The sequence below is a fragment of the Cygnus olor genome, chromosome 18 (assembly GCF_009769625.2).
Source record: "Cygnus olor isolate bCygOlo1 chromosome 18, bCygOlo1.pri.v2, whole genome shotgun sequence".
NCBI lineage: Eukaryota > Metazoa > Chordata > Aves > Anseriformes > Anatidae > Cygnus > Cygnus olor.
Window position 1 is genome coordinate 6,108,221 of NC_049186.1, and position 24,919 is coordinate 6,133,139.

The following is a 24,919-nucleotide window of genomic DNA, read 5'->3' on the forward strand; positions in this document are numbered from 1 at the left end:
TTCTTCCTTTCCTGTAGGACACTAAGCAGCCATAGATGACCAAACCACCAGGTTTTGGTCAGTGACTTGGATCAGGAGCATGTAAGTGAAAAGCTCCTGACTTTACTGATCCCCCAGGTGCTCTGTCTTGTAGTATTTAAAACTGGATCATTCAGAGCGGAAAGCTGAAATGAGAGACATTAGCGCCCAGAGCCAGTGGTTACACTTGACTTCCTGAGTAAATTCTGTTGCCAGTAAGCATTTCACTCATTGTCTTTGAACGCAGCCTCCAGGACCAGACAATCTGTTTGTGAATTACCTCTCAAGAATACACCGAGAGGAGGTAATGTGCTCCTGTCCTGAACTACTACTTGCCTGATTTCTTGTTGATCGTGCTAGCCCTGAACCCACCACAGTCTCTTTCCTGGTCTGTCAGCAGGATTTCCAGTTCATCCTGAAAGGAGTGGCCCGCTTGCTATCAAACCCGCTGGTCCAGACCTACCTGCCAAACTCTGCCAAGAAGATCCAATTCCATCAGGAACTCCTCGTCCTATTCTGGAAACTCTGTGACTTCAACAAGGTGTGGATCTGCTTCTTGTTGAGCTCTGCCCCTCCTGTTTGCCTGCTGCCCAGAACCTGGTGTGGCTCAGGTTAGACAGAGCTGTGAAGGGCTGTGAGCTGTGACTCTGTGCTGCTCCTGTCAGCAGCACTGCTCCCAGCTGGGTGGGCTGGGACTGCTCTGGCCCCAGGGAGAGCTTGTGAGAGGGGCTTTAGCTCCTAGAGGTCAGTGCTTGAGGCAAGTACAGGAGCAGGTATTAAAATAACTATAAATAATGCTGGGGATAAAGTGCCAATGCTTATACCAGTCTTTTTGATATTCTTGAGAGATTATTTAGCCTGAGTCCTGTGGATGGTGGAAAAAAAAAAAACAAATATCTTTATGATTGTCTGCAATCTCTCCTTCTAGAAATTCCTCTTCTTTGTGCTGAAGAGCAGTGATGTTCTGGACATCCTTGTCCCAATCTTGTATTTTCTCAATGATGCCAGAGCAGACCAATGTAAGTTGGTTGTTTTCAGTACTTGGGATGGTCTGTGCTTAGCAGTTGAGTGTTTTAAAGATGCTTCTTCCTTACCACTAAGATGTAATAGCTCGAGTCTGTGTCCCTAGTCTTCTGCAGTCATGAAGTGGAGTGGTTCAGTTACCTGGGTCTTGATGTTTGTAATGGTCTAGAAGGCCATGGTTTATACCACAGAATGGGGAGGGGAGATCCTTAGCACTTGCTAACTCATTTTGAGTCCTTATGCCAAAAGCCATCCCCTCGATTTCATGAAGAGGGAGAAGTGAGCAATCTGTTCTTGTTTTGGATATAAATTGGGTAAAACTCCATTGCTGGATAGTGGGAAGAAGTCAGATCTTTCCTACTAGGGTAATGGATTTACATAAAGAAAAGCATAGTCCACCTGAGACTTAGTGTTGTAGTGGCCCCACTGGGGCTTGAAACAGACACTGGTATTCACAATGGGAGGAACTCTGTGTGGGGTGTCCCTTATCAGCATACTCTGGTCTCTGCAGTTTCTCTTTTAGTCCCATTGTGTTTCTCCTCTGTCCTTGCTGCCCTCCTGTTTTCAGCAGTCCATTGGTCTCATTGTGATGTTTTATGTTTTTTTGTCTTCCTCTGCAGCACGAGTAGGCTTGATGCACATCGGGGTCTTTATCCTCCTGCTTCTCAGTGGGGAGCGTAACTTTGGGGTTCGACTGAACAAGCCGTATTCTGTACGAGTGCCTATGGACATCCCTGTCTTCACGGGGACTCATGCGGATCTGCTCATCATAGTGAGTATAGCTCCAGCAGTCCTTTTCTGTCTCTCCTAACTCCTGCTTCGTACCTCCACAAATTGCAGGAGGAGGAAGCAGAACAATTTACTGATCTTTCTTAGATTGTCAGCCCACTGAATAGCTAAAAATCTGTGGGATGTATCTAAGGACTGGCGGGATCTTTTTCCTCTGTTAACCTGAGGCGATGTGTCTGGCAGGGGGCATACATCATGCAGATGATCCCAAAGAAGAGAAATCTGGGATGGAGCTGGATTAGTGTCTAAAGGACTCTGGGCCTGGCACAATGGGGTGGGTGGATGATCTCTAACAGACTTAGAGGCAGGAGATGTGACTGTGTTGCTGGCTCTGTCCCAAGTAACCAGAGTTGTTTGTCAGAAGGGCGACAACGGTATTACGAAGCTCAGCCCCACAGGTTTAGGTTGCTGCAAGATTTCGTTCATCCCTCAGTCTGTAGTGATGAGGGCCACGATACTGCCTGCAAACAGCTGTACGTTTCACAGTACCAGCCTTTTGTAGTACTCTCGTGGCATGTTAGTGCTCATTTGTCAGGGAAGAATTTCTCAGCAGTGTCTGATTAAGCCTCCAAAAGGAGATTCCCATTAGAGGGAGTACAAAGAAGTCTGCTCACCAAAACTGTTCTTGATGCTGTGTTTTGTTGTTATATTTCAATACTTTTATTACAGATTATCTCTGTATTTCCATTATGCTGCATGCTCTACAAGCATGTCTGCTGGAGGTGGGAAATCCAAGACTGAAAATGTCTGAACTGGTTGTGGGGCATTTGAAAATGTCCACGTCTGAGGGTGTAGTTAAGAAATGTAGGACAGACATTTGAGTTGGAAGTTTGCGCTAAAATCAAACGTGAGATCATTAGCTCCTTGGCATTTCAAGCAGCTGTCATTAGGGTTAGAGACAAAACTCCATTGGAGGTGAAGACAGTTCTTACTTCCTGGTTGCTTATTTTTGTCTCGGCCTGGCCGTGCATTTTGGAGCAGCTCACAGTCAGTTTCTGTTTGCAGAGCCATAATCACATCCCCAAAGGATTCCATGTAAATGAAAGCTTGCACTCCTGGAGCACAAGTCTGCAGTGAGAGCAGCCTTCCCCACCTGTGTAATTGTGGAGTATGCAGGGCCTTGCCTAGGAAGGAATGGTGTCAGGTAGCGATTAGTGTGGGGGTGGCACTGGTTTTGGTTGAGAGGGTGCTTTCAGTAAGGTACTACCTTGCTCAAGAACCCTTTCCTTGCCGTAGGTCTTTCACAAGATCATAACCAGCGGGCATCAGCGTCTGCAGCCTCTCTTTGACTGCCTGCTCACCATCGTTGTGAACGGTAAGCCCTGCTGTGTGAAACAGCCACCCACAGAGGGGGCAGCTGCTCTTGCTGCCTCTCCCTGCATTCCTACCTGTGCCAGTTAACATCTACCAGTGTCAGTGACTGCTGCTGGAAATTGTCCCTTTCTATTCTGTGCTAGAGATGCTTGCTGCAGATCTGACCTGTCTGCGGGTTTATTGCCTGGGCTTGGTCAGATTAGGCAGAGCGCGCGACAGCAGGGTTCCTGGATCTCCTCTGGGGTGGCAGAAGGACATTTGCCAGACCGCCTGGTGAGGGTGGCAGCAGTGCTATTCCTCTCCAGCAGGGAGTGCCACCTCCCCACGGTGGCATTGGCTTCCCTTGGGCTTAGCAGATGTCCAGGCAGCTCCAGTTGTGCACGCTTTTCAGAAGGCACGGGAGATATGGTGTTACTAATGTAAAATCACACAAGACACTCTGAAAGCAGAAACACCTGCTTTTGCTAGGCCATATCTACATTTAGCTTCTCTTATTTTTAGAAAGATTTCTGCAGAGTCCTGTTGGACTCAGCTATTCCATGAGGCTTTCCCAGAAGCGCAGGGTGAGGAGATGGTAGAAGTGACATTATTAGTAGTGTATTTATGTGGCTCCTTTGTTCTATCTCCAGTTTTAATTGTTTGCCTTTTATAGTGTCTCCATACCTGAAGTCTCTCTCCATGGTGGCTGCTAACAAGTTACTGCATCTTCTGGAGGCTTTCTCCACCACCTGGTTTTTGTTCTCTGCTGTCCAGAACCACCACCTTGTTTTCTTCTTGCTGGAAGTTTTCAACAACATAATTCAGTACCAATTTGATGGTAAGAAACTGCTGTATTTAGTGGGTTTGTGCTAGTTTAGAGAAAGTCCAAATTCGTGATGGAAGGGAAGAAGTGTAGAAACCAGCTACATGGAGACTCGTCTAGCTTTGAGAAGTTGGGTTAGTAGGTAGCCAGTGCTGGGTACTGATCCAGATGGGCTGGATTGGAGCACAATGAAGGGCTGCTATTTGTCAGCATAACCTCAGCCTCCTACAGACCAGAAGTCGAGATGGATAGAGGGGAAGAAGGGAAAGGGAGTGCTTAAGGCTTAAGTTGTAACTGGCTGAATGCTGCTGTAAAACTGCCCACATTGCTCTGCAAAGTGAGGGAACAAAACAATTTCCATCTTTTTAAATGTTTAAATATGCCTCTCAGTGTTCTGCTCTGATAGGGCTGTGGAGTTGAAGACCAAAAAGCCCCATTCAAACAAAGTTCTAGCACTTGCTGTCTTTCCAGGAAATCCCTTACCCTTTCCCTCCTAAAAACATGACAATTGCTTACCTCTAGGAAATGAGAGTGAGGTCCCTTAGCCTTCTGGGAGCTCTTACTTCTCCCTGCTCAAAAATTAATGTTTTGCTTTAAAACCACAAGTCAAAAGTGGTCTTTCTGCTTACCTAATGGAAAACTAGCAAGCGGTGGATGACAGATCCTACAACAGCCTTTGTGGGTGTGATTTATATTCTATGTTAGATGACGGTTTCATTCTGTTTCCTGCTACCTTAGAGATGGTAGGAATTCTGGTCTTTTGGCTTTCCTACTGTAAGCCTGTTTCTCCTCAAGTGGAATGCCCCTGACTTGCTTCGTGTGTTTTTTGTTGAAGATGGAGAAATGTTGAATCTTGACTAAAAAACTTTTCTTCCAAAACAGATGGTAATACATGGCTTACAATGTCCCATTATTTCTCACTTGTTTGAATGTCAATCTCTAAGCCAATTCTTGTCAACTTTCCCTCCTGGGAAGGATTTCACTGATTTTCCTTACTGCTTTGTGATGGATAAAAGAGTACAGAACTCTGCTCTTTCTTCCTTGTGCCATTGCTTTTAATGGGTGGGAGCATGGTTTTCTGAGCTTGCAGGGACTCCACGATCATGCTTCATGTTTCCAGTGAGCTAGACTGTATTGGCAGAGTCTTCCTTCTCTACTTATTTGGTTGCTGTGATTCCCAGGGAACTCAAATTTGGTCTATGCTGTTATCCGCAAGCGGAACGTGTTTCACCAGCTGGCCAACTTACCCACGGATTCGCAGTCCATCCAGAAAGGTCTGCAGCGCAAGAAGAAAACTCCTGAGCCCATTTCTCGCACCAACTCCCAGGATGGAGCCTCCATGGAGGGGTCGCGTCCTGCTGCCCCTGCTGAACCAGGGACGCTGAAGACAAGTTTGGTGGCTACTCCAGGTCAGCTTTGGTTTATCTTTGTAACAGGAGAGCAGTTCGTTTTCACTGTGAGGTACAGTGTGGACTCACCCTTTCACTGGGTGTGGGAGAGATTAAGAGTTTACGTCTGTGAATGACTTACTGCCTTTCAGTCTCAGCTTCAGATCAGTTTGCCCAAGCTGTGAGCAGGTCAAAGTAAAGTGCAGTCTCAGACCTAGTGTCTACATGACCTTTTGTCTCAATCTTGACTTCTTGCCTCAGTTTAACTACATCCATGTGAACTCTGTGTCTGTGTTGCAAGAAGGAGCATTTTCCAGAGACAAATGAGCCCCTTTAGGGTGATGAGATCAAAGCTAGATCTCGCTGCTCCTGTTGAAAGGAGAGCGTTTCAGATGTCAGCAGATGCTTAGAGTGTCTGTGCTTGGTAGGGCAGAGAAGAACACCCTGCTTTTAAGCATAGCTAATCCACTGCTTCTGAGCTTTTTGTGTTTTGAACACAGGAATCGACAAGCTCACGGAGAAGTCGCAAGTATCAGAGGATGGGACCATGCGTTCACTGGAGCCTGAGTCTTCACAACCTCCACCAGAGGGTAACCTGCCCTCAGCTGTGAGTGATGGGGAGCCCTGGAGCGGGGTAAGGCCAGGCGTCGGTGTGTAGGGAAGATCTAGAGCTTGTTGTGAAACAGACTAAAATGTGGGACTTCAGATGGAGAAGTCTGGTTGGGCCCTCTGAAGAAAGGCATCGCATTAGAAGCAATATGCATAGTGCTGTTACGTGAGCTGTGCTGCAAAACACCATTATTCAGAAGTACTGTTGCATCATCTTGGTTGTTCCACGTTCGTGCTAGTGACACATGAGCTAGGACACTAGAGGAGCTTTCTCTAACTTGAAGCTGCTGATGGAGCAGTAAGTACGTAAATGCAAAGGGATGCATTCCTGATTCAGAGGCTTTCAGTTCAGGTTCTGACTGCAGCTGCTTTTCTGTCTCTGTCCTTTCTGGAATGGAGAGCTCTACCAGCATCCTCTGGCTTGCTGCTGTTCTGAAAAATGTGTTCCCATGAGGGCTTGGTTGAGACGCTGCCTTCAGAGTGGCAGTTGTTCAGCAACATAGATGAGACAGAGGCTTTGCGGTTTGTGAGTCAAGGCTGCACTGCTCTTTTAGGCTCTGGTGGCGGTGTCAGCCTTCTGGCATCTACTGACTTTCCCCGTCAAGAGCTATAAAATGGCTGCCTTCCAATTTCAGTGGAGCAGTAGTCTTCTGTTGCTCACCATTAACTCCTCAGATAGTGACCTTTCCAGTCTGGTTTCAAAAACCTCCGGGCTGTCTTGTAGGAAGCATCTTAGGAAGGCTGCCCTGCACATTCTGTGCTTCTTCAGCAAGGCCACGTTTATACACCTAGTGCTGCCTTGTGTTCTACGTAAACTTCTACTGTCCCCTGAGCCATCTGAATGCAGTGAGAACACTGCATCCGTCCACACAAGGACATATGGCTGCCCTGTGGTGAAAGGCATAACTCTCCTCCATTTTTTTTCTATGAGTTTTCTGTGGAACTGCTTAATTCTTGACCAGCCCTCACCAGGTGTAGAGCCAGCTGGGCAGGAAGTAATGAGTTGAGATGAGGTCATGTATTTTACTGTGGGCTTCTATGGATTGTGGAGGTGCTACAAGAATCTTTAGGTCTGTTTTTCTCCTGACATGCTTTTGGCTGTGACAATGCTGCAGAATCAAGATGCAAGTGGGGGACATTTGCAAGGGCATCTCAATCTAGCAGAGCAGGCTGGAGACTCCTGTATTTTACCCTTACACTGTGAACCTCTCCATTGCTTCTGCTTGTGTGTGTGTGCATGTGGGTCTTTAGTCTTGGACAGACAGTTGCCCGTTAGTTGCTCTACCTGGCTGCAGCAGTGCAGTCTGCATGGCTGAACGTTTGGCATGGGGCCAGAAGGCAGACAGGAGGTGGAGGGCAGTAAAGCACCGGGTGTGGGATTTGCTACGGTGATAATCGTCGCTGCAATTGCATTGTGCTTTAGGTCGCATGCACCAGTCTCCAGGGGTTGTGGTGTTTCAGGCTGTCTGAACATTGTCTTCTTTCTGGGCTCCATCCTGATTCTGACCTATCGAGTTAAGATAAACTAAGAAGAGACATGGGATAAATTTTAGGATCCCCCACCCTTACGAGTGATTTAAGTTCTTTCCATTATCTGTTGCAATGTTCTTCCCTTATCAGCCATAAACATTTCAAAAGTGTCTCATGAAACGTTTAACACCCCTCGCATTTCAATGTAATTCCATCTCGCCTCTCCTAAATATGTCAGCTGGCTGCCAGCCCTTGGATGACAGCTGAAAGGGGGCAAGGGCTGTGGGAGACAGAGGAGGAAAGAGGAAGAGGGTAAGGACATCTGAAGGAGATCGAAGGGTTTTGTTTTTATGAATTCTATATTTAGAAGCTTGATGGGGACAAGGCACTGAAGCTGAAATGTAAGGCTGTAACTGCCAACATTGCAAACAATATTGCTGCTTAGGCTTTGAATAAACTGGAATGAACAGTGTTCCTGAATAGAGTAGGATCAGTTTTACTTACCCTTCTTGGCCTTCCCTGGTGCCAGGTGTAGTCACAGTCAGCAAGAAGTCTTTAAGCACGCAATTATGTTGTCATTCAGCGAGATCTTTGCTGAGAACTTTTAGAAGAAGGGTTTTCTTCCTCTGGCTGCCTGTGAAACGGAATCATGGGTCACTAGATCTGTGTCCAGCAGCTGGTTTGAGCTGTTCCCTGGTCACAGAAGGACTGGTAAAGCACCGTTAGCTTCCAGAGGACTGCAGCACAGCTCTGCCCCAAACCTGCTGTTTCTGGCTGTGAAGGTGACGTGTGAACGAGTCTGTGCAGTGACGTCCCTTTGACGTTAAATGTAGAGGTGCAAAATGGCAGTTGCAAGGAAGTACTGTTCCTATTTGTGTCACAAAGAAGTCAGCTCTAGACTGCAGTAATGAATGGTCAGGGTGCCTTGCAGAAGGAAATAGCCTCTGCACATTTGTCTTGATAGTGATCTTAAAGGGTTTTCCTTCCATCCCACCCATGAATACTGGGAGGTTTCCTTGGCTGACCTTGAAAAATCAGGGTGATTGTGATGTCTCCAGAGTGATGGAGAGGAAAAGAAGAATAAAAGATTTCTGGGTCTTGAACTTCTGGCCAGAGCTTTTCAGAAGTCACTAAGGACAGCGTTCCTGTTTGGGGCATGAGTTTATGGTTCCTTAAGAGGGGCTGGTTAGGAGTTGCAAGAACTCACCCCTGGAAAAATGTTCTTTGAGATGTACCAGGGTGGGCACCAAAAAGCCCAGAGATGCTCATTATATTATATTAGGTCTGGAAAGCTTTGGCCTTTATCTGCTTAATCTCTGTACTGGAAGAAAGAACCATGCCTGAACTGCCTTTCACCTGTACCATTTAATTTACCCACTGTGGATTGTTCCAGCAGAGTGTCAGCAGTGGTGACTGGAGTTGTAACCTTGCCATGGCGTCCCACACCTTAAACCCACCAAATATTGCCACTCACTGGGTTGAAGCAAATGGTTTTGGTGAATGAAGAGCTGCTGGGTTTGAGCTGTTCTAGGGACAGGCTGAAATGTCTTGCCCAGCTCTGGAAAAGCTTGGGAGAAATTCAGCAGACAGAGAATTGTATTTCTTGCTATAATGTGTGATTTTTATTTTTAATATAATTATTTAAAACAAAATAAAACAAGTTACAATTTATTTATAGGAAGTGTCACATCCCCGACGGGACCGAAGGCGTCTCTCTAGTGCATCCTCCAGTGGACAGTGGACCCCAACTCCTGACTGGGTAAGGGAATCTGGACAGGGGAAATAAATGAGTTGTGGCAGAAGTGCTTTCTCCTGATGCTCTCCGTCCCCCCTTTCTTTTTCTTTTTTTCCTCTTCTTTTTTTTTTTTTTTTCCAAAGCAGAGACTTTCCCAGAGGAGAGGATTTCCTCAGGGAACTATCTTTGACTTACGGTCAAAGCTCTAGTTTATTATCAGCTGTGAAGAAATATTTTGTTTTACCTGTTTCAAACCAATGCCCTGCTAGTTTCATTGAGTGGCTCAGAATTTTAGTGCTCCAGGATCGATTGTATTGTTGTTGTGCACTCAGCTCATCCATCACCCTTGGGACTTTTGTAAACATCATTTGTTGTAGTGGTAGTGGAGATAACTGTAGAAAAACTGCTAATATGGTGCATTAACTTCCCTGTGGGCTTTATTACTCACAGGTGATGTCTTGGAAGTCAAAGCTTCCCCTGCAGACAATCATGCGGCTCCTACAGGTGCTGGTCCCTCAGGTGGAGAAGATCTGCATTGACAAGTAGGTACTTTGTTTTGAGAGAGAGACTGACAAAGACAAAAAGGGCTGCGTGGGGTGTAAAGAACTCTGTGAGGTTTGGAGGGCCTGTAGGGGAAATCAGGTCAGCAAATCTGATTTACTCATATTTATTTTCTTGTAAAGTATAATTGAAAGCCTTACAGCCTTAGCAGAGGAGATGTTATCTGGCTTGTCAGGCTTCTTGTTCGTCTGATCCATTCCCAACTCTTTTTTCAGTAGAGAGAGTGTTTGTCCTCGATAACACACGGAGCAGGTGACTGTGGCTCCTTTAGAGTGATGCTTTATGTTGCAGCAGTTCTGGGGATGTCCATGGGACATGGCACTTATGTTCCTGTTCTGTCTCTTTGTAGGGGTCTCACAGATGAATCGGAGATCCTCAAGTTCTTGCAGCATGGCACGCTGGTGGGGCTGCTACCTGTCCCTCACCCCATCCTCATTCGCAAGTATCAGGCTAACTCGGGCACTGCCATGTGGTTCCGGACCTATATGTGGGGTGTTATTTATTTGAGGTAAACCATCTAGATGCAACTTGATCTTTTCCAAACATTTTGTTGGTCTGTAAAGAGAGTAGATGAACTTGGCCAGCTTGAAATTGCCTCTCATTTAAGGGGTACAAAGATACTTTCGCCTTGGAAAAGGCTAGGGTGAATCAGCTGTCTGAAACTGTGAGTGGGAGAAGTGAAGAGAGTTGGTCTGGGAGTATTGCTTGTTAGGGATCTTGTAGCTTTTCTATTCCCTGCTGCTGCTTAGAGGGGATGGTACAGAGATTTCATGCAGAGCTCTGGCTTTGTGGGATTTTGTGTCACCCCTTTAAGGACCATTGTCTCGCAACCAGTGTTTTCCTTTTTTGCAAGCTGAAGGCATTATGTTTAGCCAGCTCCTGTAATCCTGGCTATGAGATTTGAATTCCATGTACCTAGCCACAGAGAATAAGGTGGATCTTGTCTTTCTCTCCCAGGAATGTGGATCCCCCGATCTGGTATGACACGGATGTGAAGCTGTTTGAAATTCAGCGTGTCTAAGAGAGCACTTACCTCTACTAAGAGAAATACACTGGATCTCTAAGGACTTTGCTGTGTGCTGCTTTGTCACAGCTATTCCTGCATTTCACATCCAGCTGAGAGACCAAAAGGACAATCACTCCATTTACCTCCCTGTCATTTAAAGCTTTAATTGGGACCTGCTTGGACATCCCTCCCCCCAGCTCACTTCTCTCCCCTCACCCTTCACTATGAACCTTGAGTGAAAGATGTCTAAGGGATTGTCCATTGTTGTGGTTGCACTAGAAATTAGACTGTTCTTAGCTCTTCTATTACTCTTTTGCTCCTGGATTTGGTTTGGAAACCAATCTGACCTTGTCCTTGCCCTGGTCAGAGTCAGCATTTAATTGAAAAAGTCTAGCTGTAAATTGGGTGCAAGGGAGAAGCTGCTATTCCTGCAGGAGACGGGGTTTGGAAACGGCAGTTACTTTCATGTGGCTCCATAATGTTTCCGGGGCATCCCTTCTGGCTGCAGGTGTCTCCCTGGTGTCTCAGTTGTGTATCGGTAGGGAAATCTTTCCCGTCCAAATGAAAGGGAGAATTTACTGAAGGAAAATTTTGTGTCTCAGTTTTGAATCTCTCTACTCCTTTCCTGGAAAGCCACTTAAGAAATTTTGTAGCAACTGGTGCTTTGGTGTGGCAAGAGAAGTTTTTCTTGGGCTTCAAGGCCCAGCAGCCTGTCCTTCATAGTCAGGTGTTGCAATGGAGTGTGTGCATCACTTTGGAAAGCCCTGCTTGATCCTTGTATACACACAGGAAGGAATGGACTGGCTCAGTGAGAACAAGGAGAAGAGACTGGTAGCCTCCGTTAGACTTCTCCAGTTGACAGAAAGGACAGTGTCACGTGGGTTTAAAAGAAACCATATCCTTCCATCTCTGCCTGGCAGATTGGTGCAACGTAGGGAGTGGAAGGGCCTTTTGCACATGACTGTCTAAGGCAGGGAATCGAGGGAGGCACTCAGGGAAGTTGTGGCAGGAAGTTGGAAGCTGTAGGAGGAAAAGCATCTCCGTGTCACTAGGGAATGGAGAGCGCGAAGGCAAAGTTTGATTCTTCAGGGCATTTTGATAGTGACTGAGTTATCAGATCTTGAATGTATTGGGTCCCAAGTTATGCAAAGTCTGGGAAGCCAGAGGTAGAAGTAGTGGGAGACTGGCTGTCGTTGGCTTGGTTCAGCAGCATGTAGTTGCGCACTGGTAGGTGGAGACATCCTGGGGTTTGAGTCAAATTTTCAATTCTGCTGGAAGGGGCTGCTGTCTATGACCTGTGTGGTCTTCAGGCAAAGAAATGTGAGGGGTCCTGTCACGAACTGACAACTTTCCCTCTTCAAAACTTAGCCCTTGGTGCTGTGGTCTTCAGTCTCTTAGGAGGATCCCTGGCTGTGAGCTGTTTGCCTTTGCTCAGAACCAGTGAGATCGCTCCTTGGAAACTGGTCTCACACCCTGAAAAAAGGGGCAGGTAAGGCACACAGTCTTGTTTTTGTAACACTTCCCAAAGTTTTGGAGCTGGAGTGATAGCAACACAGCTGTCTGCCTTTCTTCTCCAAGAGAGAGTGCTGCTTTAGTGTACTGCTGGCTTGTAGTCAGGTGGCTTCCTCCACTTTTGGCACTGAAAGTGGATTGGAGTCCTAGGCCAGCTGACAACTGAAATAAAGCCTGAATGTTTTTTATGAAGGATAAGAAATATGGGAAATAGAGGTTAATTTCCCCACCCCATCTCTGCCCCATCTCCAGTCCACTTCGCCATTTAGCACTACACCCATCCTGACCCCATCTCTGTTCAGATACCAGCAGGGTGAGGTCTCTGTTTCACTTCGAATCTCTCATATATACGAATGTGATTTGGTGGGGCCAGCCTCTGACTGTATGGTACTTGCACCTCACAGCCAGAATGGGACGTTGTTTCCCACGCGCTTGCCTCTACCCTCCTGTGGATCTGCTGGTTCTCATGATCTCTTCCATCCTCTTTTCTGCTTTGTTTCTTTGTGAGTCCCTCTGGAAACACTTTTTGTTGTTTTTCTTGGTGTTTGGAGTCTAATCTTTGTTCTGTGGAAATCAACTTGCACTGTAAACTATTTGCTTATTTACAGAGAGAAAGATAAAGATTATCTGAAACATGCAATTGGTTGTTTATTTTTTTCCCACAGAGAGGTTTATAATATTGTTTGTTTTATGCTGGGGTAATTTGTGCTACTAGGGAACCATGTGCTGGCTGCTTCTGCAGCGTGTGGATTTTTAAATCACAAATGAAGATGAGACTACGGAAAAGGAGCCTGAACTGTGTGCTTCTGGCCATTTTTGTGCTTACAGCTTGAGACATCGTCAAAGGTAACTGCCTCAAAAGGTACAGAAAAGGAACTAGAGCAAACGGGAACGAGGTTCCTGAGTTTGTGAACTGTGCACTAAAATCTTTGTGCGGTTGAGACCCATAAAACAGGAGTGCTTTTGCTGTTGCTCCTTGTGGGATTTCTTACCTTTATGTGCAGTGTTAGAACTGAGTGGTGTTAGGAAAGGACACAGAGGGCCTTGTTTTAAGAACTGGAGAAAGTGGTCTTCATTCCTATTCGTGCTAATCATGTACTCAGGTAATCCGGCCTGTTCACCAGCAAGAAATCACATCAACTTCTCTTTCAGTCCACAGTTGTGTGTAGTACCTACGGGACTTAGCATTTATATCTCAGAGGGAGACCTCCAGAGTCGCTACTCAGTGGAGGCTTAGTAACTAAAACAGTGTTTTAGCTATTGTGCCACAGAAAAAGTCCGGGTCATGGGTTTGCACATGAAGTACATCATTCCTTGTCCCCACGCTGTCAAAAACTAGGGAGCAGGTTTGAGATTTTTTTATAATTTGAAAGGGCCAGACCATAGCATGCATCTCCCATAGATCTCTTGGTACAAAACGGAATGAGAATAATAATTAACTTTATTGGAGCCTAATTTATCCAGCTGTTATTTCTCATGGCATATTTCTGTTGACACAGGCCTGAGTAAAAACACCCATTGGGCAAAGTTCATGCTCATGCAGTCATTCTCACTTTTAGTTTCAGAGGGAGGTCCTTTCATTGCCTGAATGGTAAATGAGAAGGCAAATGAGATACATGTAGTCGGGGTTTCTAGCTCTCATCACTGGTTCTGTCTTGGGGGAGTCTACTTATCTAGAGCGTCACAAAACAAACAAAAAACCCAAAACCTTTATATACTCTGATCCTAAATCCACACTGCTTCTAGGATTGATTTATAGACGAACCAAAGCAATAATGTAGATGCATTTTGTACCATGCTACTTTGGCCTTGGCTAAAGGTTATGAAAGCTCTTGACAACAACAAAAAAAATACGTAAACCAAGGCCTGCCCTTAAATCTCATATAACCTCTGAATGCTCAGATAACTTTTTGAGTCTGGTCTTTGGTGAGTGAAGAGCAGTCCCAGAGATTTCACCAGATACACATGAGCATTCAATCTCTCTTTATTTCCATTCATCAGTCTGTTTTTAAGGCCCATAGTCGTTAGCCCCCTTGCACCCCCATGTGCTTTCCAAGCAAGCAGCTCCTACGGAGCACATATGAACAGGTCTTTGATCAGGCACCACACTGTGGAACTGTATTCCTTCACGTGGACCTTGGGAAATGTTTGTGGATGTGCAAAGCAGCAGTAAGGATAAGTGTTAGTGATCACTACAGCAGCTCCCAGCATAATGGTCCATTTGGAAATCACACAAATTGTATTTTTGGTTTATTTCTGAACGACTGGGAGTTTGTGCTTCTAGTGGGCCTGATACTGTTAGGGCTTTTCTGTGCTGCAGGGCGGTGGGTTGGCAAGCAGTGGTGGGGCTGAAGGTCCTTGGCTGTGGATTTTGAAGTTCTGTGGAGTGTAGGTCAGCCTCTGCTCTCGCTGCAGGCTGCTCTTACATTCTTTTGTCTGGAAGAGTTCAATAGCAGCTGGTAAAGTCCCACTTTACCATACAGTATCCATTGGCAGGCTACTGAAAAGTGCCAGCGTGCTTCTGCAAGGCAGTAAGGCAGTTAGTTAATGGATTTTCATTCTGTTCTCTATGGAGAAAAAATAACAATATAAACCAACATCATTTTCTTCAAAAGCTCATGGAGATGTTGTGTAAGGAGAAGTCAAAGCAGAAGCTGGAGAGAAAAAGCTTAAAAGCTTCCACATGCATATCCACTGCTTACTGCATCCTTGTTCAGCCTCGTTGTTTCACTGCAGCCTCTGGAGTGATGAGAGCTTGGTTCAGGCTGAGATGTAAACCTCCAGAAGTCCCCCAACAGAGTGCATTCTGTAGAACACGCCCAGCGGGAGGCCGAAGTTCACGATGGCAAACCAAGTAGAGTAGCCGTAAAATGACTTCTCCAGTCCATTCTCAAACACAGGGTGAGCTCCAAATGTGGGCATTATCCACAGCTACAGAGGCATAAGGAAAAAAAAAAAAAAAGCACAAGTCAGAGGATGGCAAGCTGATTCCTACCTGCACTCTAATCCCAGCACTGGCTCAAGTAATTGTAGGAGTATTTCAAGAGTGTCAGAGGGGTCCCCTTGCTTGGGAAGAGGAGGGAAGTTCTCTAGTTATGCTGCTGGCTCCTTGCTACTTGTCAAATACTGTCTGTTAAATTTCTGGAAGCTTAATGATAACCTCACTCTGCCCCAGGCAGCTTCATCTTTCTACAGAATTTCTCTGTTTCCTTGACCAATTCATTTTCACTTGTTTAAGGTTGTAATGAAACTTCGTGTTGCTTCAGGATGCCAGAGCACATTAGGTGAGTTCCAGTCCTGCAGACTGCTGATTACAAAGCCTCACTGCTGGTTGCTTGTTCCTCCAGCTATCTCATGAAACACCCTTAATGGTTTTGGTAATGTTTTCAGAAGCTAAAATCCTGGCATTTAAGGATTTATTAGCTGTCTCCTTCCTGCACCCTGGAAATGTCACCATATTTGACTCTTAGGTAAAAGAGGAAGCTTAAAATTATGGGAGTGGGAAAGAGGGAGCTCAGAATTACAGAAGTGGGACATTAACAGGAGAACAGACTTGACTTGCCCCAGCAGGAGGCCGAAACCTTGTAGGCAAAGCTTCCTTGTCTGGAAGGGTGGCCCAGAAGGAAGACGAAGAGAGCACATCTGTCTTGGTATCACAGGTCATCACGACTCAGTGAAGCTGTGACATGGCAGGGAGAGCAATACTTACTATGATGTTGCACAAAACCAAGAAGAATGAGATCTCCTTTAATGCTTTCCTCTTCCAGCTCAGGTGAGAGTAGGAATGGATATAGGACAGAGAGACTCTCCGGAACTCCTGCCTGAGCTCCAGCACACTCACTCGTCTCTGGTCGTGTGCTTCATGATTTTGCTCTTCACTCACTTCTTCCTCTTTATTGGGCGAGGCCTGTGCGTGCTCCTGTGCGCTCCTTGGTGTCGTCTCTTCACCAGCCAGCTCTGAAGTCACTGAATGCTGCCCAGAGTGTCCTGCGTGCCTTGCCTCAATTGCTGTTACGAATGGTTCCCGTTGGAGCCCATCAATGATGAAGATGTTTTGGGTGATGTACTGGAAGATGAGCAGGACAGAATAGGACAGGATGAGGCTGTTCAACAGGTCCTTGGGGTTGGTGGCCACAATGGCGACGATGGAGAAGTAGGACATGGCGATCTGGCCGAGGGCTGCCCCCATCAGTAGGATCACGTCCAGGCTGCGGGTTGGGTTTTTCAGCGTGTCCAGCTCCCTTTTTTCGAAGGCATGGATGATTGTCCCAGCAACTGCACCCACGCTCATCAGGGGCAGGAGCACGATGTAGTAGGAATAATACATCACGAAGACCTGGCGGTTGGGGGCTGAGCCCGTGGCCTGGATCTGGTACATCATGAAGACACAGATCCCAATGATTACGGCAGCGGCGCCCAGCAGGGGCCCAAAGACCACCCCCTGGAGCTTGAACTTGGGCTTGGTGTGAGGGGCATGGTGGTGGCTGATGCGTCGCCCCACGTTCTTCCACATGACGTAGAGGACGGAGCAGCAGATGAGGCAGTACTCAGTGTTGAAAGGGTAGAGCAGGATGTAGCCCTTCTGAAAGACTTTGCAGGTGGTTGTGTTTGGACATGCGCACGAGTTAGTCTCATTGCCTGGAGTGTGAGAAGAGGAAGGCAACAATTAAGAGGGAGATGGTCTGAATGTCACAGCCATCTCTGGAAGTTTCTTGTGTGCAGGAACAGCATCTGTCTCTATCTCAGTAACAGCAATCAGTAGGAAGTTAGGTCTTCAAGGCTGTGAGGATTCCAGAATAACAGCGTTTAGCACATCGTAAGTACTGGACGAGAGATACCCCTTCCTTCACAGCAAAGCCCCCTCTGTCTTTACTCTTGGGATATTAGTCAACCCATCCTGTCCCACTCCACCCGCCCCTTTTTTTCCCCGTATTCTCAGAAAGTAAAGTATAGCAATGATGTAAGCCTCTTCTACTTTGGCAATCTTTTGCTTTCAGCTGATAGGCAAACGTGAACAAAAAATGCTAATTTATGGTGAGCTTTTCCTCTCCTAGCCCTTGGGTGCATGGCTTCGTGGCACATCCTCCCCCAGCAGGTTGAGATGTCCTCCCTGTGCAGCCCATCTCTTCTAGACAACGTCCAGTAACAGGGAAGTCGCAGAATTTGGGGGAACCAGTTGTGATATCTGAATCGCTGGGATCCAGAACTGTTGCCTCCCCAGAGGTCATCTACATCAGCCTAACAGGAGCAGGGATGCGTGATAAAGGAGCCTCACCTGCCAATCGCTGCTCCACCTCTCGCAGCTGAGATTCAATCTCCATGTGGATGGAGTCATTGGTCACTGCCAAGAGCCAGAGGAGGAAGTTAGTGGCTATGGTCAGCATCAGCCCACACCTGGATGAACAGAAAGGCGCTTTTAAAGTCTTGCCTGTGGAGGTTGTTTATGATCTGAGCGTACATCCCCCTGCTGTGAGGTGCTGCCCTTTGCTTCTCACTTGCGTGTGCATGGACGCATGCAAATATCGTGCTTTTGGGCCTGTTCTGTGTGTGGGCACTGGGACATGGCTTTGCACGTGCAAATACAGCTGTGCATGTCCCCATGTGGCCACTGGCAAAGAGCAGGAAGGCTCCTTGGTGAACCTGGCCTGGCTCTGGGTGCAGATGTGGGAGGGAAGGTTGAGACAACACCTAGTGGTGGGACTGGGGAGACCACCTCCACGAATCAATAGGGCCGTGAGCCACGCAGTGGGAAGGAATTTGGAAACAAGAGGAAGCAGTTGAAGGCACACGTGAAACCAGAGAGAGATGGTGAGGAGCATGGGTCTGGTCATGTCGTAGCTTGGTTCTCGTGTGATGCAGAATAGAGAGAGTCTGTGCCAGGTCAGATGGAGGCAAGTCTGGCAGAGACAAGGGGGAATAATACATGGAAAGGAATAATTCCTCTAGGGGAGTGGAAGGCTTTTTTTCCCCCTTTTTGTACCTGGTGAGGTTGTGCTGGACTTGAATGCAGTCCTTTGAGTGATGCCACAGAAAAAAAGCCTGCAAATCAATAACAATAATGTGAGCAGGGTGAAGCTGGCAGCATGCCACACGCGGTGGAAAGGGCTGGGCGGGCAAGAAGGCACGTGTCTGGGTAGGAGGAAACCTGCCTCTATGCACAGGGACGCTTGTGTACCTGCATTTCAGTGCTGGCACACATGCTGGCATCCTTGGGTGACCCCAGCATGTGTGTGCCTGCACCTAATGCCAAAGGAGGTCTGGGAGATCTGCCTTCTTTTGTCTTGTGTATATCAAGGTGTTGGCTGCTGGGATGGGAGCTAGCTTACTTTTCAAATATGGGTTTGGGCAAAAAGAGGCTTGGTACCAAATGGCATGAGATACTTTACATGCATAGGATTTTTTGTTGTTGTTTTTTAATGGGGGATGTATTAGCAAATAGAGAGGCTGGTGCAAAGATATTTCTGTGAAGTTTCCTCTCCTCTCTGCCTACGTTGATGTTGCAAAGCAAACCTGTCTGGGTTCTGCAGTGTGTCAGTGAGCGCTAGAGCAATGTCTTTCTAAATCTTACTTCTTTGTCTCTTAGTCTGCCACTTTGGGAATGTGGGTGGGTGTCATTTGAAACAGCATTTGATACTTCAATGCTCATGAGAACACCTGCCTCACATGCGCCTGCTTTCTCAAGTCTCCCCACTTCCCCCCACCCCTTTGCCTCCCAGCAGTGGGACGGAGAGAGCAAGCGAGCTCCCAGGAGGGTGATGTGCGTTACCTGGGTGGAAACAAAAAGGATTTCAATGCTGGGGAACACGATTTCCACCTTGGATTTGCAGTGGATTTGTATTATGCTGTAGCCAATCTGGAAGACGTTCAGGAGGACGCTGAAACTGCCAAACAGCAGCAGTGACCCTGGACAAACAGCAAAAGCACCAGTAAATAAGCAAAGACGTGTGTGAGGAGCATCTGAGCCCAGCTGGGGACTGGAGACTCCTGGGTTTGTGCAGAGCTGGTGTCCTTCCTGTTTGGAAGTCCCGTGATTTTAGAGAAAGGGAGAAAGGGAAGCCTGGGTCCTGAACCCAGTTGTGTGCTTTGGCTGGTTGGAGGTGTTGAGATGATGCAAGGTGTTTTCCTGTGCTTGGATACAAGGTGGGAAAGTGTTGTGTTTTTTTTTGCCTTTTCTGTGCAAGCTGGAGTGACAGAAGTAAGGTAATGATGGGCGATGGTTTCTGCCTTGTGGAGAAACCCCAAGATAAATGCAGACCTCGCTGAGGCTTTTGGTAGCAGCAACCTGAAGAAGCTGGGACCCTTCCTGCTGTTTTCTCTTTCTCCTTCGACGCCTCTCTGCAGCCTCAGGTAGCTTGCAGCTTTCTTCCCTTCAATTCTCCCTGCTCAGTTATCAAGACCGTGCACTAATTATAAACTCCCTGATAGGCTAGAGGCAGGGCTGCTTAGAGAAGTGTCACTTCAGAAAGTGGGGCAGCTACTGATGGAAAATCTCCCAGGAAAGCCAGGTGTCACTGCGCTGTGACTCACTGGGCAGGAATCTTCCCCTGGAAACGGGAGCGCTGTGATGTTAAACAAGGGCGAGGGAAGCCTGGGGCTGCACCACGCTCATCGCTGGGCTGGGGGTGGGAAGGGACCACAGTGCAAGGTTGCACCGGAGGCTGAAGGAAAATCAAATTCAAGGCTTCCCTGGCTGCTCTGCTTCCTCCCTGTAGCATCCCGTGCCCCCGTCTTCCCCCTGGCTTTGCACCGCAGGCTGGCAGGGCACTGGGAGACTCACATTGCCCTACGTACATCTCCTTTGGCTTCTAGATCTTTTAATAGCAGGGAATTCTGTATCTTCCAGGAGGAAGGGGGAAGGCATGAGATGGTAAATAAAAGGAGAATTTACCCCTAATCCAGACTGGTCCCGCGTGAGAATCCCGGTAGAGCACGGCGTGCGGCTGCCGACTGGTGCCCAGCAGGTAGTAGATGATCCAGCACAGGCACACGACCTTGAGGATGGAGAGCAGGATCCAGACGTCTGCCAGCGTGATGGCCACGTGGTTGAAAATCATGCTGCTGATGAAGGCGCTGCCCAGAAACACCACGTTCATGGCCAGCAGCCCCGAGAAAAGCTGCCCGGCCTTCTGAGCTTGCCTGTCGCGCTGCTGCAGAGAAGAGCAGTGGCGGTACAGCCAGGACTTCTCGTAGTGGATCGTGGAGGTGCCCACTGGGGCTGAGGTCGACCTCCTCTTGCAGTGGTGGCAGGGCTTTTGCCTCGAGGCTTTGTCACTTGACATGGCTCCTCTGCCTGCGGGTCACCTGCCACGGTGAACAGAGGGGGTTTAAAAAGCGTAGGGGCAGCAGGGGACATGCTGAGTTGGGAGGTGCTGTGCGCTGGTGTCAAAGCAGCTTGTGCAGGGACCTCCCTTACTTGCTTTGCAGCTTCCCTTTCCCTCTCCAAAAGCTGGATGAGAGGAAAAAATAGATCGGTGTTTAGGCCAGGTTAGCATTAAAGATTTCCAGAATCATTGCAAGGCACAAGGAAAAGGCCCTTCTACCAAAAACCGTCTAGAGACGCTTGCATTACAATGGCCATTTGGTGTCTCTGTCCTGCCCCAAATGTACCTGAAGTTGTTGGGACCAGAAGTGCCCAAACTGTTTTCATCCTCACCTTTCACACCCCCGTGTGCAGCCCTGGGTTCAGGTCTCCTCCTTTCCCTTTGTTGCTGTAGGGATTAGGTGGGAATGCAGAACAAGCTCAGACCTGCTCTGACATTCAGAGCCGTTTGATCTTGGTTGATGGGTCCAACCTCTCTTCTATGTTTTTGGGCTCTGAGATTTACACCGCACTCTTTGTATGGGTGCATAAATTGTGACAGAGCTGGAGAGGAGGGAAAAAAAAAAAAAGAAAAGGAGGGGTCTGTAAATTTTGATCCAAGCTGCTGGGAAAAGACCCAGCCTCCCACCCCAGAGGGCTGAGATGGGCAGAGTTAACACCAATTTTTCTTTCTTTTTCTACTTGTAGCACAGGGGAAAAAGCACAGAACCCTGAGCACGCTGACACAGAGGATTTTGAGGGATTGGCCCAGAAAAATGGCCAGAGCCTGGGAGCTTTTCTATCCAGCTTTTGGAAAGATCTCAGGAGAAGCATATTGCCCTCGACAGTGTGATCTCCTTGGCTGGTGCGCTGCTGTCAGGCAAGACCAGGCTGCCCATGGACGCAGTGCATGGGGATGCGCCATCACCCAGGGAGCAGTGTCTCTGCCTGCAGAGCGGGGTGGCTGGGGTGAAAGCAGCCCCTGAGATGCTTTATGCATTCATCTTGGATCTTTGAGAGGGAAGTCATCTGAGAAGGGATTGAAATTTCAGTGCTTCCCTCTTTGCCTGTGCACTGAGATGCTGTCTCCCTGTGGCCGACAGGGATTCAGTGCACTTAGTGGAGATTGATCCCAGACTCTTCCCTGTTTGCCTCCCAAACTCTCCTAGCACGGGATCAACTGCCCTCCCCTCTCTTAGGGCCATAGCTACGCAGCTCTGTGGGCACAGGAGGAAGCAGAGAGGCCGCAGCATCACAAGAACCAGACAAAAACACATCCAGACTGCAGCAGGAGGCACCCAATGCCCAGACGAGGCTGTGTGTGGCAGCTGCTTTCTGCAGCCCCAACCCCTTGACCCTGGACCCATGCGCAACCGAGAGCAGCCAAATGCCAGCCCTTACCTCCGTGCAGCCTCCTGCAGCCTCCTGCAGCCCCGGTTAGAGCCAACGTCGCCAGTACCCACTCGGGTGCCCCCAGGATGTCTCTGTCCTTGCCAGACCGAGGTGTAGGCAGAAGCCGGCAGGACTGCGCCTTGCTGAGTGTGGCCTCTGCTCTGAGCCTATTGATTTTTTTTATTTTTTTTCCACCTTGTTTACTTTGGGTTTATTATTGTCATTACTTTAATTACTCAGCAAGAAGCTCTTGGCTCTGCCAGGGGCAGCCAATGGGGAGCAGCTCCTTTATACACCTGCTGGGTTGCCCCATGTGAGCAGCCTTGGCACAGGATGTGCCAACTGGTAAAACCACAAGCCGCGGTGACTAATTTGTGCCATGGCTCGAGCAACTCTGGGGCTTAATCTCCTGGCATGGGCTTGCTCTGGGGTGCAGAGATGGGCGTGCTTGGATTTGGCTAAAATCAGTTCCCCACTCGCTTGTTTTCAGGTAATTCCTAAGGTTTTCCTCAAGCGTGCTACTACTTTGTGTCTTTATCCATGGCACAGATACCCAAAAGGCAAAACTCAGTCCAGCCTAGGTGCAGAGACTACCTGAATTTGAGGTTCTTTTGGCAGAAATGTGCCTGCTTTCAGGGCTGATAGCTGTGACCTGTAGATAATGGCTGCAGAGCCAGACTCTTGTGTGCAGACCCCACAGGCTCAGCCTTGTGACGTTGGGGATGCTTTAGGCCCAAATTTTGCTATATCTGTTTCTGTTGCATGACAAATTAATTCTGATTTGGGATTCTGTGGTGAGCTGTTCCCCCTGGTTTCGTGGTTGGAAATGGGGATTTGCCGTTTCTGGATGAACCAGTGAGTGCAGAGGGTCGTGCTGCAAGCTGAGGAGCTGTTTGAGTGTCCCAGGATGAACTCCCAGAAGCTCTGGGTTCTTGCAGCTGGCAAACACGTGAGCTTGGTGCTGAAAGCCAGGGAACGCTTACAAGAAACTGATAGGGGGTGGAGTGGGTGGGGGAGTGCAGGTTATCATCCGTCGGGATGTGACGAATGGACGGAAAACAAGAGGGAAGGGGGCCTATTGCTCCCAGGTGAGAACACCCAGCATGTGCCAGAGCAGCTGTTGCATTTCATGTCTGCCGGTAAAAGGGTCATGTTTAACGTCTGGTTGTGCTGGAGCCAGGATGCTTTGATCTGGGCAGGTTTTATGACTACCCATGGCTGGATTTGTTCTGCCTTCCAACATAGCATCAGCACCTCCAGCCTGTGTGCAGGACCTTGCTCCTTGCCTTGTTGCTCTGGGGTTCTTTGAGTGCCACCAGGTTGCCTTTGGGTGCCTGGCTCTACTTGTGACCCCATTCCAGAGCTTTGCAGTGAACTTGGGATCTCCCAGGACCTACTTGGTGGTCTCCTTATTGAACAAAGCCAACAATTTTCATGTGAGGTGTTAACAAACCTGGCTGCTTTTTAGTGCGCTTGATTGTAAATTGGTGTGACCATGTAGAGCTGGGAAATGGAGGCTAGGAGTCTGAATATACCCTTGGGTAAGGAAATTTAGGTGAAATCACGGGACCCTCCTTTAAAGATGAACCTGAAGTAAAATGCTGGGGCCGGCCTTGCCCAGTGGTTTTGCCAACAGGACTGCATTTGGGCTGCAAAGATGAAGCATCCTTTGTAGCCCTCACTGGCTTTGGAGCTGAGATTAAAGTCAAAGGAGGTGTAAATCCCTGGGAGACTAGTTAATCCTCCAGATTTGGCCTCTATGTTGAAGAATGGCAGCTGTTAATAGTTAAAAAGCTTAAACGTATTGACACAAGTTTAAACAAGAGATGTTAAACATGCAAGTGTGCAGGAGAAGGGCCAAAAGTGGATGAATTGCGCTGATGGGATCAATCACATAAATCCAGGTGGTTCAGATCGCTGCCCTGGAGAAGCTGCCTTTACTTGGAGGCCAAGGGAAAGCTGCTAAATGCCCCTCTGCTATCAGCAGGGTGCTTGTTAATGGCGTTATCTGCGCTTAGCAGTAACAGCACCCAGGCTGGGCCAAGCGGATCTGTAAACAGGAGCCAAGGAGGAAGGAGGTTTGAGCCTCACCACCGTGTTTGCCCAAAGGCTTTCTGAGGAATGCTGAGCGCCTCGTGCCTCCCCAGCCAGCCCACACCCTTCCTTCTTTCCCCTCCGCTGATAACCGTGCCGGTGACGTCTCCTGCAGGGCTGGGGAGCAAGCACCCTTTGGGGGTCACCACGGGTGCAGCTTTGTCCCGTGTGGGCAGGGTGAGCCCAGCCCTGGCACCCGGCTCTGTCCCCGCCACGCTCAGCTCTGTGTCCTCCTCTCTGGCCCTTGGCAGAGGCTGCTTGGGCCTCCTGTGGCCATTGGGGTGCCCCTTGCTGGCCAGCCCATTACCTCGGTCTCTGCAAAGTGTTCCTCCATCACCAGCTCCTGGCCTGGCTCCAAGCAAGCCCCCAGAGCCAATCCTGCCTTGCCCCCTGCCTTGTGACCTTCTCGACGCATCTGCTGCCCACTGACAGTAATGATTAACGTAGATTGCTCCCCTGTCACTGACGTACCTCAGAGCAAATCACTCAGATAAGACTTTTTTTTTTCCCCCCTGCTAATAAAACAAAACTCTCCCTCAAATAACAGATGATTAAGAAGCAGAGGAGGGGGTGGGAAAGCCCTGGTAGTGCTGGGATGATGACTCAGGTCAGGCCTTGGCCATGACCTTCCCAGCTCTGTTCCGAGCAGCGCTTTCTGGTTTCCTGCTCTTCAGCTCTCCCCCTTCTCATTTCTCTGTCTGCAAAGCCTTGGCTGTGGCACCTTAACCCTGGGCTCCCTTGAGGGGTGACTATCGGTGGGGTTCAGCGCTCCCACCAAGGACCTGCAGCTCAGCTCCTGGCACTCCGAGGTGTTTCTGTACCAAAGTGAGTGCTCCTGAAGCTCCTGCAAGGCCTGAGAGCCCCAGCAGCAGCTCTTTGGTTTCCTGTAGCTTGTCGTGTGCGATGT

At 48.3% G+C, this 24,919-nt stretch overlaps 2 protein-coding genes across 2 annotated transcripts in view; one reads left to right on the forward strand and one right to left on the reverse strand.

Moving 5' to 3' along the window:
• Positions 1–12,867, forward strand: part of HID1 (HID1 domain containing) — a 30,130-nt gene extending 17,263 nt beyond the window's left edge. The window contains exons 8-19 of the mRNA XM_040530165.1: positions 266–322; positions 419–559; positions 947–1,037; positions 1,662–1,813; positions 3,067–3,145; positions 3,797–3,961; positions 5,128–5,355; positions 5,835–5,968; positions 9,092–9,172; positions 9,599–9,690; positions 10,059–10,217; positions 10,667–12,867. Coding sequence (XP_040386099.1) covers positions 266–322; positions 419–559; positions 947–1,037; positions 1,662–1,813; positions 3,067–3,145; positions 3,797–3,961; positions 5,128–5,355; positions 5,835–5,968; positions 9,092–9,172; positions 9,599–9,690; positions 10,059–10,217; positions 10,667–10,730 — 1,443 coding nt within the window. The 3' untranslated portion in view covers positions 10,731–12,867. The remainder of the gene's footprint in view (positions 1–265; positions 323–418; positions 560–946; positions 1,038–1,661; positions 1,814–3,066; positions 3,146–3,796; positions 3,962–5,127; positions 5,356–5,834; positions 5,969–9,091; positions 9,173–9,598; positions 9,691–10,058; positions 10,218–10,666) is intronic.
• Positions 12,868–14,210: 1,343 nt separating this feature from the next.
• OTOP3 (otopetrin 3) lies at positions 14,211–21,046 on the reverse strand. Its single transcript, XM_040530768.1, has 6 exons — positions 20,116–21,046; positions 18,994–19,130; positions 18,208–18,266; positions 17,503–17,621; positions 15,937–16,865; positions 14,211–15,158 (listed from the first exon to the last, which is right to left on the reverse strand). The coding sequence occupies exons 1-6, from the start codon at positions 20,504–20,506 to the stop codon at positions 14,988–14,990; spliced, it is 1,806 nt and encodes a 601-aa protein (XP_040386702.1). The 5' UTR covers positions 20,507–21,046; the 3' UTR covers positions 14,211–14,987.
• Positions 21,047–24,919: the final 3,873 nt, after the last annotated feature.

What these genes read in the sequence shown, in the direction of transcription:
- OTOP3 (XM_040530768.1), bottom strand. Translation starts at nt 20,506, where the DNA reads ATGTCAAGTGACAAAGCCTCGAGGCAAAAGCCCTGCCACCACTGCAAG. An exon ending in TCCTTTTTGTTTCCACCCAG is followed by an intron (nt 18,267 to 18,993) that starts GTAACGCACATC and finishes ATTGATTTGCAG; the next exon opens with GCTTTTTTTCTGTGGCATCA. An exon ending in GGTGGAGCAGCGATTGGCAG is followed by an intron (nt 16,866 to 17,502) that starts GTGAGGCTCCTT and finishes CTCACACTCCAG; the next exon opens with GCAATGAGACTAACTCGTGC.